The sequence below is a fragment of the Lissotriton helveticus genome, chromosome 1_1, assembly GCF_964261635.1.
Source record: "Lissotriton helveticus chromosome 1_1, aLisHel1.1, whole genome shotgun sequence".
Classification (NCBI taxonomy): Eukaryota; Metazoa; Chordata; class Amphibia; order Caudata; family Salamandridae; genus Lissotriton; species Lissotriton helveticus.
In genome coordinates this window covers 2,091,349,149-2,091,364,736 of record NC_136057.1, presented here as the reverse complement: position 1 = coordinate 2,091,364,736, position 15,588 = coordinate 2,091,349,149, and the positions used below count along the sequence as shown (strand labels likewise).

Here is a 15,588-nt window from a genome sequence, read left to right as displayed (position 1 = left end):
TTAACCATATGTATTTAAAAATAGATGAAATTCTGAAAGGAAAAATAAACCATTTTAAAGCGTCCTCTTTATATTCCATTATTTTACTGACCTTTCTTTTGGGACTGCATCAGGTGCTGCACCCCTAACTCCAGTGCAACTGCAAAATAATTGATCCAATCTTAATTCTTTGGACAAAAAGGTACATTTATGTTTACACCTTAATGACTTGCTAACTGAAATGAAACAATGACGCCTGTGCTTCTTTTTGAATGAAAGAAATGTTTATTTGGAAATAATATATTTATATGGAATTTATCATTTTATAGTTGGAATAGCAAATCATGGGTCAATTTAGATTTAGAATCATTTAAAATGACACACTGGTGAAAGGTTGATGTGGAAATCTCATCCTCTGAGTGGTTGTTCTGCGGAGTGCTTTGTAGTTCTTCAAATCAGCATCATGTTGTGTCATTAAAATCTTCACTTCTTGCCCACTTTAGACTTTCAGCAGAGTTCAGAGTAGAATCTGTACAAAAAGAGTGAAAGTTATCAACATGCAACAGCCAGGTTTATGCTGAGGCCCTGACAGTGTTGACTGTACTAGGCATCAATAAATGCACACAAACAAATGCAGATACATATGTTGTTAGTGGCGGAACATATATGAGTATAAGTAGTTTTTTTTAGCAGTAAGCTCCCAGATAATTGGCAGAATACGTTCAGGCATTACCACAGGATGCAATTTTTACTGGATGCCATATTATCTTCCAGTGCCCTGTTCTCATTCTACAAGCTGCGAAACTAAGACCAAATTGTGTTTTCCTCACACAATTTACAGTAGGGTTTGCCTTGCAAAATTTGTATGGGGAAATATGTGGTATTACAAGACAAGTTGTCTTGTAAATATAGTATTATAAGAGAGGCTCTTATACTTCTTTGGTTGCAGACTTCTATTTCTATAAATTCTATTAAAAACTGTTTTAATCTAAATCATGTGGAGAAGTGTGGCTCACTGGGTAGAGATTGGAGAAGTGTGGCTCACTGGGTAGAGGAGGCAGACCTGGAAGCAGAGGTCAGCCCGGGACCAGGGTTCAATTCCCGGCTCAGCGGGGCTTGAGTCCTAAAATGTCCATGGACTCGACAATTCTCGCTCCGGTGCCTACTCGATTCACTGGTTCTCACTCTGCGACTCTGGGCAATAGCTTGCTTAATCTCCACAACGGCCCCTCGCGGCGGGATGCCTGGCTTTCACCTTGCGGATACCCTGCCGGGTTATCTCACAGGGGAATACCAGGACGGGTTCCCTAAGCAAGCGCTTAGAAACCGCTCGGTGATTTGCGCTATATAAATTCCTGTACATTTACATTTACATAAGTAAACCCCACTTTATAGTCAGTAAAGGCTGCATTTGCAAGATTATATTTTCCAATAGCACAACATTTGTAGGAGTATAGACCAAATAAGACTGGAATTTGATTTGCACCCCCACCCTCCTGTCCACTCAATTGCAGGGTAGGTTAATCACAAGCAGAACAATACGTAAGTGTCTAGGTCCATTGGCTTTTTCCAAAGGGCATCATTTTATCAATCCGTCATACAGGATATCAGCCATACCCCTTCATCTGACCCATATTTGGGTACTTATTTCAGTCAAATTACCTTAACACTCTCTGCATTGGGGAACATATCAGCTCCTTAGGATCACCTGGGCCTAACTCATATAACGTCACCAACAGGGGACTCAAGGTACATCTCTGAGACAAAGCTGAAACACGTCAACAACCTTCTAGAGTCACTTGCTTCTCTGTGCTGTGGCATAATTGGTTCTCTTTCTCATGGGTGTGATCAATTACTATATGGATGAATATCTCGTAAACAGGCATAGTGAAGGGCAGGCTAAGTGATGGAAAAAAGTTAAGAGGGAAAACCCAAGGTGAGGAGGAATCATAGGACCAATATTGTATTTGCTTGTTGCAAAATACAGGTCTCAGTTTGAAATCACTAATTTTGTGTCCAGTAATTACTTTTCTGAACTGATCTATGTATCATTGGGTCTAGTTGGAAAATTCAGAGTCAGAGTGGGTCGCAATTCAACCTACTTCATTAATATTCATCAGGTAAGTTGCAAATTGCAACTCATTCCAATTGGAGGCCATCACAAGGATGGTGGCCTGCTGGGGTCAACAAATCACCATATCTGTTATTGCTTTTCAATAAAATATCTATTTTATAATACAGCTGTTTTCCCTAAAGAAAATGGGGATGCATTTAAAAAGATGAGTTTGATTTATCTGTTTGATTTTTAGTAGAGTTCCAAATTGGACCACTTTGTTTTTGTGAAGGGCTACCATGCCAATGTGGGGGGTTGGCAAAATGTTGATTCATATGATATCAAATTGGCATTGAAGGGGAGCCCTAAACACATTTGTTCCAAAAATGGAACTGGTATCCATTCGGAATACCATGTCGCAAATGTTGAATCTGAGGAGATATGACTGTTAAACGCTTTGTACTTCACAGACAATATCATCTAATAGTTTTGAAATTTGAAATTTTTTGGAACCACTTTTAGTGTCATATTTCATCTCTTTAGCAAATAGAAGATGCAGGTATTTATGTGTGGGTGTGTTTATGTGTGTGTATGTGTAGTAACGTTTGTGCATGGAGTGTGTATTGGGTAGAAACAACCTACTTTCCATTGCAGCACAACCCTGCTACTCCTTGACAGTCTTAAGCAAAATGATTAAGAAACATGCAAACATTTGTGCTACAAGTTAAATTGTGATATTCATCCTACCATTAAACAAATCATGTTCATAATTTGACATTCTAGATACTATTTGGAAATGGAGACAAAATGAAATGGGCTTACATATCAAGTTATAATATTCAGTAATGACTAGGAATACCAGGAAGCTAAATGTGGGAAAACTAATTGAGAGAGGAAATGTTTTATTGGATGCATGGGCCTCTCTGCCAATCTATATGGTAGACTTGGTTCCAATAAAATGATGGCCACTCTGCTAGAGTTATTGCATTCCTCAAATGAATCCGTTGTGTCAACTCACCAGTTCAGAACCTTTGTTCACTGTTAAACAGAACATGATTCCTCTGTAATCCATGACCGGACAAAACTCCCCTCATCTTTAGCAACATATCCATCTGGCATCTGATATTCCTGTTCCCGCTCATCGTCATGATGGCCACAAACTCCACATGTCTTGCCCTTCATCCACAAAGCTGGTGTAACCTTTATGATAAAGAAATAAAGAGACCTCTGATGTAAATCTATGTAATCTTGTCATAACGGCCAACCATGCAGTGAGTGAAATACATCAGAATACCTGGCATGTGACTCCATTGTAGTGAAGCTTCTCAATGCCAAAGTCCGGTGCGAGGAGGATCAGCCCATCAGTCTCCTTTTCAATCTTCAAATGCAGTTCTGGAATCAAAAGAAGTGTACTGTGGTTGAATTTTAAATGAACAAAGAACTTCAGAATATATTGTAGAACACATGCAGCAGAGATAAAAAAAAGTGCTAGAGATAGATCCAAGAAGAGAAAGAGATTTATCTGTTAATAAATTGGAGCTGTACATATAGTTTTAATTTGAAACATCTATTTAGAATGCAACAAGTATGCATATAAACATGCATACTATGCAGGAGGGGGCCCTTTAATTTATTTCCTAGGAAAGTGCAATCTCTAGAGAACATTTTTCAAATAATTACAGGCCTGTTCTATGCCAAATCATCACACTTTATCGACTAACAATAAAGGCTTATCAATTCCACTTTAGGTCTGACTCAATAATAAAGGGAAAATATATTTGTGCTTGTGTGTCAGAATATTGATTACAGAAATATTGAAATGTACAAATATTGTGTTAAGAAATTGACAACCAGAATATTGTGTAAGCAGGTATATAACGGTGTGTGTGTGTGTGTGTGTGTGTCTGTGTGAGTGTGTGCGTGTGTGAGTGTGTATTTTTGTGGTATTACCTTTAGAGTTAAGTATAGTAAATCAATGCAGGCCTATGCCTACTTATCTTCAATATATTCTAATAGTTAATATGCTGGTCTCCATATGTGTGCATGTCAGCTTTCAAAACGTAATATTGTGGTACCATTACCACGTGTATATTTGATTTCCCTCCTGGTGATACTTTAAATCCCATTTCAGCAAACCTACAAAATTGCAAGGAAACATGATTCACATGTCATCAAGTCAGAAGGTGGCATCTATGTATCCTTGAGTAAATTCAAATACAGTTTTAGGATCAAATTATCTGCTTAAGATCAACCAGTGTTGCCACAAAAAGTCAGCATTCAAAATCTTTAAAATGCGATAATTAACTTCACGTGATCAATTCAAGTTAAGATTTTTCGAAGCTTGTAGAAAAGGCTGAAATTAATACATCTCAGACATGTAACTATTGATTTAGCTACTTGTCAGATAAACATAGTTACTTTGGGAAACCTGGGAGTTGTGTGTAATTTTTGTGAATTATGAAAGCACAAAGTGCGATGAACATTTTGAAATTGGATTCCCATCCTGGAAATATACATAACACTACTCATGTCACTGGTATGAGCAAATACCTTTTCGGTATAAGAGAACAAAAGTAACACTCCCATATTTAATGTAAGCATAAAGGGTAGAACACGGGGCTTACACAAAGGGGAAAACCTTCCTTCCAGAGAAAAATTTCAAAAATGCTCATGTTTACTCATGCACATTTTATGAGCGTTGAAAACTCAAATAAGTACAGTTTTGGGAGTAGTGGTGCTCTTGGAATAGTATGACTGCCATTTTGGCTTATAATGGTTAAGCAACACAAAAAGTCAAAAATCTGCTAAAACATAGGAGTAGATTCCTGTATTTTTAAAGGTGGTCTTTGTGAATCGATTCAAGAGAAAGACAAGCATGTACATGATTTACTCATTGTAGGACCAACAACCAATCCAATCTGCACCACAAATCTTTTTACGTGTGTTACAGAACTAGAGTGACATTTTTGACCACTTTATACAATTTGAAACCATAGAGAGAATTGGTGACCAGCAAGGGAAGACAATATAGTCAAACGAAAGGACAGGGAGAGCAGGGGAGTGCAGGAGAACGGGCCAGAGAAGAGTCTGAATTCATTTACACATAGAAGGACAATGAAAAACTACAGGACTCTTAACTGAGCATTATCCCCTGATGCTGATATTGAAGATACCGCAGCATCAACTGCTGGCTTCATCTCATAATAGAAGCAAATGAGTTATACTAACTTATCAGCTGTAACCTGGTAGACCCCTGCCACTGACCCTAAAATGGGTCCTCATTTCAGTTGTGATGAAATTGATTGTTTGATTATTGATGCATCCAATACAACTCTGTCACCTACCAGAATGTGATTCATATGGCAGCCTGTTGACTTCAATGCCATTTACCGTCAGCTTCAGGGAGTCAGCAGATGGATACATGTCAATATCGCTGAAAAAGAAGAACAGATTATATGTATGTTTGTAATATCTTTTACTTCCAATGCAAAATCACATGCTTTGTTATGGTAAGTGTGTGGCCTAGCGCTTATAACACTTTGCTCTGTTTGTTTGATAGGCTTGCACTTTGGAATAAAAGAAGGCCCTTCCTGTAAAACCAAAAATGTGTCACTGCATAAACACTTACATGGTCAGGTGGTGTAATTCAAGAATTTCCCTGACACATACTTAACGCAAATCAAGAAATCCCTTCTGCATGGTGCACGTTCCTAAGAAAAAACATTGCACCATCTGATTCGACAAGCGAGAGTCGTAATTCTAATTTTCCACCCAGAAAATGGGCTTTACCCACTGCCCATACCACATGCCTGTTCTCTGGCTCGGGGTAGTCAGCAGATTGGGTCAGCATGATGGGCCACCTCCCATCTTATAGCTTGTATTTCTATTGTTATCTCATTTCCCTTAATTTGACATCAGTTGCATTTTGGGATAGGACTGGTCAATTAGCAAGAGTCCGTGTTTTACCATGATTTTAATTACTGCAGAAATCCATGCTGCGTGTTACATATGCTAGATCCCTCAGTTAATTAATATGGTGTCGTATGATTTGTTTTTAAATGGCCAAATTCAGAATAGGGATGCTTCTATTCTACTAAATTGCTCACTGGCAAAATTACTGGCCAATAGCCATTTTTCACTAACTGGGAAAACCAATTAGCAAACTGGACAACTCCTCTTGGAGTCTATGCCTGAAACCAAGTTGTTGGAAATAGACCGACAAAAAACATCCTGCGAGTAAAAAGTATTATAGACCTTTGCTGCCCATTGAACCAAGCCCCTTCACTCTATGTTCCACAAAACAAATATTACTGGATATGAACGTTGTTCAAAGTAGCTTTTTATATATATAAAAGTTGTGTTTTAAATGGCAATTGGACATAACAATACAAAATCTGAAAATGTTCCCAGTAGAGACAAGCTGATCACATTTTGTCTGGTGTTGCATCATCACTGCCGTAATAACCCAATACAGAGCACTCAGGTTACAGAAAGATAAGGTGAGAGGCAAAGGGCAACTAATACAATCAATACCTGTACCCACACGTGTGGAAGGAAATGCGTTAGAACATGTCCAATCATTAATTGTCATTAGGTAAACCTTCTGTCCTTCCCTCTCCCTATATGACCATCATTTTTATTAAATCTGATTATCGTTACCCGAGGAAACACAGACTTCTTATACTATTAGGATCTCTTGCAGTGAACAGAGCAATATTAACTGATATTGCCAAGTCCTTTGGTGAGACTAGTTTAAAAAAAACAGAATTCAGCTTAGTATCAATGTCTGCTTTATCAAAGTGGTTAATGATGGCATTTGATAACCATGCCCCTTTGACTTCTAAATGAGTTTCTGCTCTATAGTACTCCCATGATTTAGCACAGGTCAAATTCAAACTCAGCTGGCTACAATGCAAATGGGGGCATCATTCAGTGATCATGTTAAAGGTTACAGAGAGTTTAGAAAAGGGCTATCTGCATACAAATAGCACATTTGTTTGGGTCAGACAAAATTGCTTTTTTCTTTGTAATCAGTGTCTCTGCAACCAAGCAGAAATTCATCTTTTTGATTCTCAGGAGCTCTCTGACACTTCCACAATAACATCTTGCATGATACCAGCACAAGTGTTCTGCGAGCAACTCACCTCATATTTTTGGAAAATTTGTCAACTTTGGCCTAGATATTTATAAAATTCAGTTGTGAAACGTATCTTCTTCAGTCCAGTTGACTAGGGAAGACCTACTCTCTATGATTGCCAAAGTAAACTCAGGCACCCCATTGGAACCTTGTCCTTCAATTACCCAGCACGAAATCTGACCCTTTGCTTGTTTGGTTTAATTCTCCACTTGAACAAGGATTAGTTCCTAGCACCCTTAAAGAAGAAACTGTTGTTACAATGTTAAAAAAAGACAGTGACTCATAAGACATAAAGAGTATCATCCTATTTCACTTTTACCAATTATTCCCCAAACCACTGAAAATGTGTGGGAAGTATTCTATGTACTCATTTACAAGAGACAACATTTCTAGATGATTCGCAAACTGTCATTCACACACCACATAATACTGAATCTGTTCTGTTATCTATTTTAATTGACCTACAAATTAACTTAGATCTGTAGCATTTGATATGGTTTATCATGTTATCCTACTCAATCATATCATCAGAGATGGCTTGGAGGGGAGTGAGCTTAATTGGTTACAGTTTTTTCTTAGTCAGAAATATCAAACAGTATGATTGGCACAGGGTACCACAGGGATCAACTGGATTCTTACTAGCCAGATGATCCACTGTAAGATATTCTGCATCATTTTTTAGTCCTTTTTATAGCTATTGTCATATGTTTGTAGCTCACCGAGATGCAAGATATTGCCCTGACCACCTCTAGAATCCGATAAAGCATAAAAATCATTAGACAACCATGTCATAGAATAAAACACACAAGGAACACATTTCTACTGGTTTTGAGAGATTAACATCTAAGGGTAACACCACGGATACACACTTTTGAACATTCGGCTTGTTAGACTGAAAATACTCACTAGCTGCCAAGTTTGACATTGATGGCCTTTTGCTCGGAAGACTCTTCCACTTTCTTCACCATCACCAGGAAGTTCAGATCAGGACTACAGTCTTGGACCAGGACATGGTAGCAGCTTCGGGGCATCGAGTAGTTAAAAGCAACATCATTAAAGGTGGTGATTGTGTCCTTGGAAACCGTGCAGCGACCTAAGAAATTATAAACAAGAACTCAAATATTTATGTTTGTACACCCTACAGTGAGAAAAATAGAAACGCTACAAACAGGATATTGGTTATCAACAACGTACTGGTCACTGGAAGTGACAGGACACTTTTTTAAAGGTGGATGTTGCTGCATTGGCCCCTTTCTCAAATGTAGCTCATCAGATGCATCTTTGTTAGTGATGAGGAAATGCTAGGAGTGGAAATGAAAGAAATTAACCTTTGTAATATTACTGCCTCTGACCTCATGATGCCTGAGATCAAAGTTACCAAAGGGAAAGCCAAGGATAGCTGCTGCTACTACTAACTGGCATCCGTGTTTAAATATTTTGCCCTATCATCAACACCAAGTGCCTAATTGTAAAAACCTGATTTTATTTATGTTCACATCAGGTAAATGAGTGCACATTTTCTTCGTCATGAATACTCCTTTATTTTGCAATGGCAAAGTCATGGTTGCATGGATTGCAACATGCCTCGTTAAAATCCTATATGTATTCCCAATTTCAATGCTCATGCCTTGCCCATGGTATGAATACATATTATTAGAGTGCCTGTTATTTGAGCGTTTAAAAGTTTAGACACGTATATTACATTGAAAGTATGATGTAGTACCAGTTTTTATTGGGACGTGTGCTCGGTGATTTTATAATATTCCGCAAACTATTTATTGTAATTAGGAGGACAAGTATATATTCAAATGTTTGCACTTTTATATTTTTAGTTTTTTTTTACACAAATGTGTGCCATGTTCTGATATTAATTAAATTCCACACAAACAGCATGTGTGGCCTTAAAAGAAAATGTAATTGACATTCGAGAGCAAAGGAATAGTTAGATATAAGTGCTCCCAGGTGTTTACCTCTTAGGTTGTCCAGCAGGTACTCAGGGGCTTCAGTAAAAATATTCCAGCTGGGGGACTGAAGGGATGAGATCTGTGTAGGGTGAGCAGCAGGGATCGCAAATGGAAGCTGAATGGATCTGTAATAAAGTGTGAGCTGCAAAGTAATCAGAAAAAGGCATTACATATCGATGGATCCACCCTTTACATGGTTAGAAATGTGTTACTGTCAGTAGCTGTAATATTTACCTTTGGAACCTGCATAACTGCATCAATGGATCTTGGAGAGCTTAGTGAGAGGACCACTGTTGCTTTCTTAGAGGGATTTTTCTGCATCTTTTCAGAGAACCCAGCCATGAGTGCAGCTCCTGGGACAAACTGTGCAGCCCTGCATAATTGAAACAACAGTAATATATGATGCTGATTTACTCATTTAGATGAAGTATAAAATTAGGTGGTAATGTTTCCATAAATACAGTGATCTGCATTGTAGCATTTGTTTAAGTAGCTAATCATGCTCCTTAATGGGTGAGTTTGGCTTGGTTTAGGAATGTAAAAATAGTTGATCTATTTGTAGGGAGTCATTTACGATCAGTTGAGATTTTGCATACTGTATATTTCAAATTGGAGTCTTTCCTTCCATCATTCAAGTGCATGTTCTGTCCTATTGTAGGCATTGGCAATCACTTCATCAGCCCTTCGGCATTGATTACGTCAGTGCCATCACTGGTGAGTTAGATCATCCCATGGGATTCCTTTAGAGTGTAGAGTTAGATCATTCCTGGGCATTGCTTTAGAGTTTAGAGTGTGGCCTGCGATCCCACCAGGTCAGCAGAGGCTCTGTCCTCCACAGTCCTAGAAGAGGACACCCCAGAGCAGATGCAGCCATCACAACCTGCCAGACACGGATTTCTGTGCTCTGCGTGAAGGCGCTGCTGAGGAGGCTTCGTCAAAGGCACTGAATATCTGATGTGTGAGCACCATGTTTGATATGGCTGCTACAAGAACAAACTCCCGAAGTGGAAGTTTGTTCCACAACAACAAAATAATGCCTCAGACATGTAGTGTGTGAGTCACTATGCGATTTTCAATAAGAGTGACAGTCACACCACCCTAAATAGCATGGAGCAATTGCCCACTATGGGCCTGTGGTCCCATGACTAATGGACCCCCATTCAAGGGTTTCCCTCAGAAGAGCCAGCTAAGGTTCTACCAGTGGAAACCTTGCAGCCTCCCATTTCTGCAGGGCACAGGAACTTCAAGTAGTGGGTAGAGATGCATCTATTGGTTGATGGAGGCTGCAGCATGCCGGCAGACTCTAAATGCCGCCTAAATGTTTGTAACTGTTTCAGTTATTTGTGCCTCTCTCCCATTAGAAGAAGTACCCAATCCTGACTGCAAGCCTGTTATTGAAAAATTCAAAAAAATTGTAGCATTTGTTCTTTCCTAGCACCGCATGAGAAAACACATATTTATTGAACTTGTGAAAATATTTTAAGTATGTTATGCAACTAAATTAAAATACGCTAAAATGTTGGATTGATTAGAAGTTAAGGATTATAGTATATGCCTATAAATGCATGCTGAGAGAATTGAATGATTTTTTTATGTTACAAAGCATGCCTTCTTTTGAATATTGGGATAGAAATGGAATGACTTGTCAGCGGAATGAGGTACATGCACCAGGTTAAGTTAAAAGTGGAAACAGGATTTTTTTTTTACAAAGACTGTTAAATGACCATCATTGAAAAACTACTCAAGAGAAAAAAGTCTAAATAAATTCGAAGATGACCTTCAGGTAAAGCTGCAGTGCTAGTACAGGTTAGTGGAGACTAACATCAAGGAGCAAATGTCTAGGCATCTGGTTATTTGTGTCGTATGTTGGGTACATTTTGAACTTTGAGGATGAATATGATGTAAGATGTCTATTCTGAAGTACTTCAACATAAAACATTTTGAATACCCATTTTTATTTTCAGGACTCCGAAGACCTACCAACCTGCTTAACACTATTTTTAACTACAGCTTGAATTGAGACCTTCCATAGTGCTAATGTGTAAGTCACAAGGGGAAATCACCTGTTGGTGCCTACCTCAGAATATAGAATTTCTTTCTTTGCCTGAACATGTACAATCAGTTAATTCTTACGTAATGTAGAAATATTACCATTTTCCAGCCGATTTCAGTTTTGATGGAATTTTGGGCCACTCCACCTTCAGCCTCAAGCCCGGTTGACTGCCAAAGTGACCAGTTTGAGCCGTTGCGGCAATTTTGTAGTCCTTGCAATTCTGACCCCATTTCAGGTAGGCCTAATCATAATGTAAAAAATTACATATATTAATTTGATGTATTATATACAGAGAAGATGTTACTTTCCCTGTGCCGTCTGCTCGCCTGGCCTCACCTGTGCTTCATGAGAATTGACAACAACCGCATTTGCACAAGCCCGCCATCTACTGGAGCCGGCGATTTCCACAGCATAGGCCTGGATCTGGGGCTTGGAGGCGTGGTAGTCGGCGTATACGATCACCTGGTATCCTTGTTTCTTGTTGTCATTTCTCACCGCTTGAGCAGTAACTGCCAACACTGGGGGCTTGTTGTCTCCCATAAATGCAGGCTAGAGGTATGTGAAAAAAGTGGAAAACAGCTATTACAATGGAGACCTGAAAACTCTACACCAGTTCTATTGTCAGGAGGGATGCACAGGCACTTTCTAAAGTGGATGTTTGTTCGGGTAACACCCTTGCACAATTAAACATGGGGCACTCTGCTCAGAGGATAACCTTGCTATATAATAAGAAAAAAGGGCCGTGTGCAAATATTTTTGGTTTCCATAGATTTGAATTGCAAAAAATTGCTCGGCCAGGTTGTGTATAACGCAACTGGTTGTACTTATGCTGTACAGCAGAGCCCCGAGAATCCATAATGCCTCGACTTTCACAGTCCATCATAGGAAACATATTCTGTGCTTTCCAAATTGCAATTGCACAGTCTTTAGAATCTTCACCACCATCTGTGGGACTCTGAAAAGATCTCTCTTCTAAGCCTCTGCCTTTAGTGATTGCAAGCTTTTTCGACCCAGAGACAATCAAGAAGCATGAAGCCTGATGCACTTGTTGTTAGTAAATAATTCATAAACTATGGGGCATATTAGCAAGGACCTCGTTAAAATTATCGCTGTTTTAGCTGCAGTTTCCTGCCGCTAAAACTGTGATAATGGGCTTGCTAATATGCGTTTAAGAATTCCAATAACCTGGACTTCTATTGGAATTCTATAACGCATATTAGCAAACCCATTATCGCCATTTTAGCAGCAGTTTCCTGCAGCAAAACGGCGATAATTTGAACGAGGTTCTTGCTAATGTGCCCCACAGTCTCTAGTAGGGGACACTGACGTTTCATCTAGATTATTCTAATTTATTTAATACAACAGTTGCACTTTCTCTGATTTGCTGAAGAAAACACATGGTAGCCTGTTTATCATTGAAAAAATTGCTTTTTTCCAAATGATCTTCATTAACGTTTCATACGACACACTTTGCATCAGCGATAATCAGCAGATTTACCATTTGACACCAGTGGCTGTTTATCATAGAAACAAACATCTCATCTCAAGTTTATTTTAGGCAACATAAAGACTTCTTCTCCTGAGTTGCAGAGGGAATTATTGCTTGGATTCCTCAAATTTTTCATATAGAACATGAAGATATCTTCTACATGAGTTTGTTGTAGACAGCACTATGCATTGTCAAGATGGTTTACAGGAAAAATAAAGAGTGATAAGTGCCTTACTTGAATGTATCACTTGTAATGAACTCGGCCTCGTAATAAACAATAGTTTTCTTCTCAACGTGCTACACCAGACAAGGCAGAAACTAAGAGACACCCTAAGTGCAATGGGGAAACCCAGGCATAAGTTCCCAAACAACTGTGTTATTGGACTGACGTCACACATAGCTTGTAACATGTTTAAGGATGCCGGTATCCTCAACTGTATGGGACCTGGCATTGTAGCTCAGAGTGGCCTATATCTACTGGAGCAGGACCCCAGTGTGATGTGCATATGACTGGTCTCTGTCTAGACTTGGATAGCAGCTAGAGAAATAAGCAATGGCTGAAATTAATTCAAGCATTCCACTCATGATGATATTTTGTTTGTCACTTATGAACCACATATGCATGCTTTGGAATATGTACAGAACATTAAAACCTTCGCTGCGGCGGCTATTCCGCCGCAGCGCTAAGAGGGGGGGGAGGCGCGGCACGCCCATGCTGGTGACGGAACCGCTCAGTCACCAGCCTCGGTTGAGCTGTGCTCATGACGGAGCGGTTCCGTCATGGCCCCGCCCGCTCAAACGAACGCGAAATCAGCGATGACGGAACCGCTTCAAAGCAAAAGGAAATAACATAAGATCATATGTACATGGTTGACATTAGACAAAGTTAACCAATCAACAGATCGGTTTTCATGTAACACAATTCAGTTTCACCAAGGCAGAAAGCAATCCAAATTCGTGAAAACACATTTTTATGGAACCTTTTTGAACTTATACTTTAAAATAAATTGAGAGTATGCACTTTTCAGTGGTAGAGTGGTACAGAATTTCCTAGTTTGATGGTCACAGCAGATAAATCGAGTTTCAAAGCAGTATGTTGTGAATATTTGTAATCATAAAACTTGTTTGCTTCTAGAAATGTGGGCATTTCCTTGAAATACAGCATTTTTTAAATAGTTTGGATGGCACCCAAAGTCCTGTTTTCGTGATCCATCCATCCCCCAAGGTGCCCAGCGTTCCATCTCCACTTCCTCAGAGTTGGCTTAACGTAATTTGTTAATTTGCAGAATCTGAAAAGGAGCCCTCCCAAGATGTCCAACATGAGGGGATAATGTAATAGTGATCTATTTTCATGGGGCACCTACCCTCTGAGATCTTCTGGCATTGGAGGCGCTGCTACTGCTGCTGCTTGAAGAGCTGGAGCTGGACTGGGAAGAAGCTCTGTGTCCTGAGGCTCTCTTCCTAGGATTCTGGATCAATGGAAAATAGTTTATAGAAATTCACAATTTAAATGCAGTTTACATAAATGATAATCATGGCAATAACTTTTAAAAGTCAACTTTAAAATATATTTGCAGGCCTGACTGATCCTTAGAGATCGCAGGTCTAACTAAACCCTCACGAGTGAGCTCGATGGTCATGTATTTCTCTGTTTCTATCAAACATTATTTTACTGATCTTTCTGTCCTCCTCCTAAAGATATCTTGGATTGAGGTATGGCAGCCATGGATGTGTTCGAAGGTCTTCCTTCCACATACAAGCAGCAGCTAAAGCATGAATATTGCTATTGTATGACCTGAGCTAAGCAAAGTAAAGGAACTACAAGTGCCTTCAAGATTTAAACATTCTTTAATTTCTATCTACAAAGCTATCATTAAACTCCCACACTATATCAAAACACTGTGACCTGTAAAAGGTAGTTAATATTTTAACGAGTGTGTCTTAATTTTCTGACTGGTGCCACTTAGTGCTCAACGGAGAGAGATGGCTTAGGTCCCCACATGAAAACCACACATTCTGTTTTTTATGACATATGCAGCGTGGTGCTAACATTGCAGAAATCGCTCCTTACACATAATTCAAGTAAATTAACATAAAGTATCAGAAATATTAACTTCAGATTATTTTGAACACCACTTACAGAGCTTTTGTATGCTGGGGTGAAACGTAGGTCATAAATGTCAGGGTTCGTCTGCAGAAGAAACAAGGAGAACAGATTTGTTTAGTGGTCCTTTCTCTAAACATGCAATTGATACTGCACAAACAAGTGATTATCACGCCTGACTCAAAATATTCAACATTAGCTGCATCATTTACAAGACTGTTAATACCAACATCCTTCCATACATTTGAAACCAAGAAGAGAACCTCTAACAAACCACAAACAACATCCAGGAGAACAGTCTCCAGGCTGCAAATGTGGAACAGCAAGAAGAAAAAGAAGTGATTACACACCGAGACCTACTCTGCGTCAAAACATTGGATTAACTCCACAAATCAAATCAAGCAGGTCAGATCACTGCTCCAGTTCTGGAAGGAGTTTCCCCCACTGCCATTTAATGTAAGGTGCCCCCACTTCATCAGTCCCCCATCTCTCGTGCTTTACGTTCATTCTGCTATCAGCTTTCTAAACCTTTTCACTTTGTCCCCATCACCACCCTCCCCATCCTAAAAAGTTGTATTTCTTCTCACCTACATACATTGTCTCCTGTACAGCGCTTCATTGCATTGTAACTAGATTCAAACTTTAGAAAACAAGTTAAAAGTTCAATATTTTAAAATTTAAATACCATTAATATTCCACATTTCCCAAATGTAATTCACATAAAATGAAATGCATTTCACTAATTTTAGAAATTCAACTTTACTGCTAGCTGCATCCCAAATAGTGCACATACATCTTTTTATTCTTCA

General features: G+C 39.1%; 1 protein-coding gene across 1 annotated transcript in view; it reads right to left on the bottom strand.

Annotated features, from left to right (window-relative positions):
• Window positions 1-241: 241 nt before the first annotated feature.
• Window positions 242-15,588, bottom strand: part of LOC144756183 (vitellogenin-A2-like) — a 60,044-nt gene continuing 44,697 nt past the window's right edge. The window contains exons 24-34 of the mRNA XM_078645780.1: window positions 14,816-14,866; window positions 14,040-14,144; window positions 11,523-11,735; window positions 11,285-11,427; window positions 9,368-9,506; window positions 9,140-9,275; window positions 8,076-8,262; window positions 5,377-5,465; window positions 3,327-3,424; window positions 3,051-3,232; window positions 242-508 (exon numbers count right to left, since the gene is read on the bottom strand). Of these exons, the coding sequence (XP_078501906.1) occupies window positions 3,074-3,232; window positions 3,327-3,424; window positions 5,377-5,465; window positions 8,076-8,262; window positions 9,140-9,275; window positions 9,368-9,506; window positions 11,285-11,427; window positions 11,523-11,735; window positions 14,040-14,144; window positions 14,816-14,866 (1,320 nt within the window). The 3' untranslated portion in view covers window positions 242-508; window positions 3,051-3,073. The remainder of the gene's footprint in view (window positions 509-3,050; window positions 3,233-3,326; window positions 3,425-5,376; window positions 5,466-8,075; window positions 8,263-9,139; window positions 9,276-9,367; window positions 9,507-11,284; window positions 11,428-11,522; window positions 11,736-14,039; window positions 14,145-14,815; window positions 14,867-15,588) is intronic.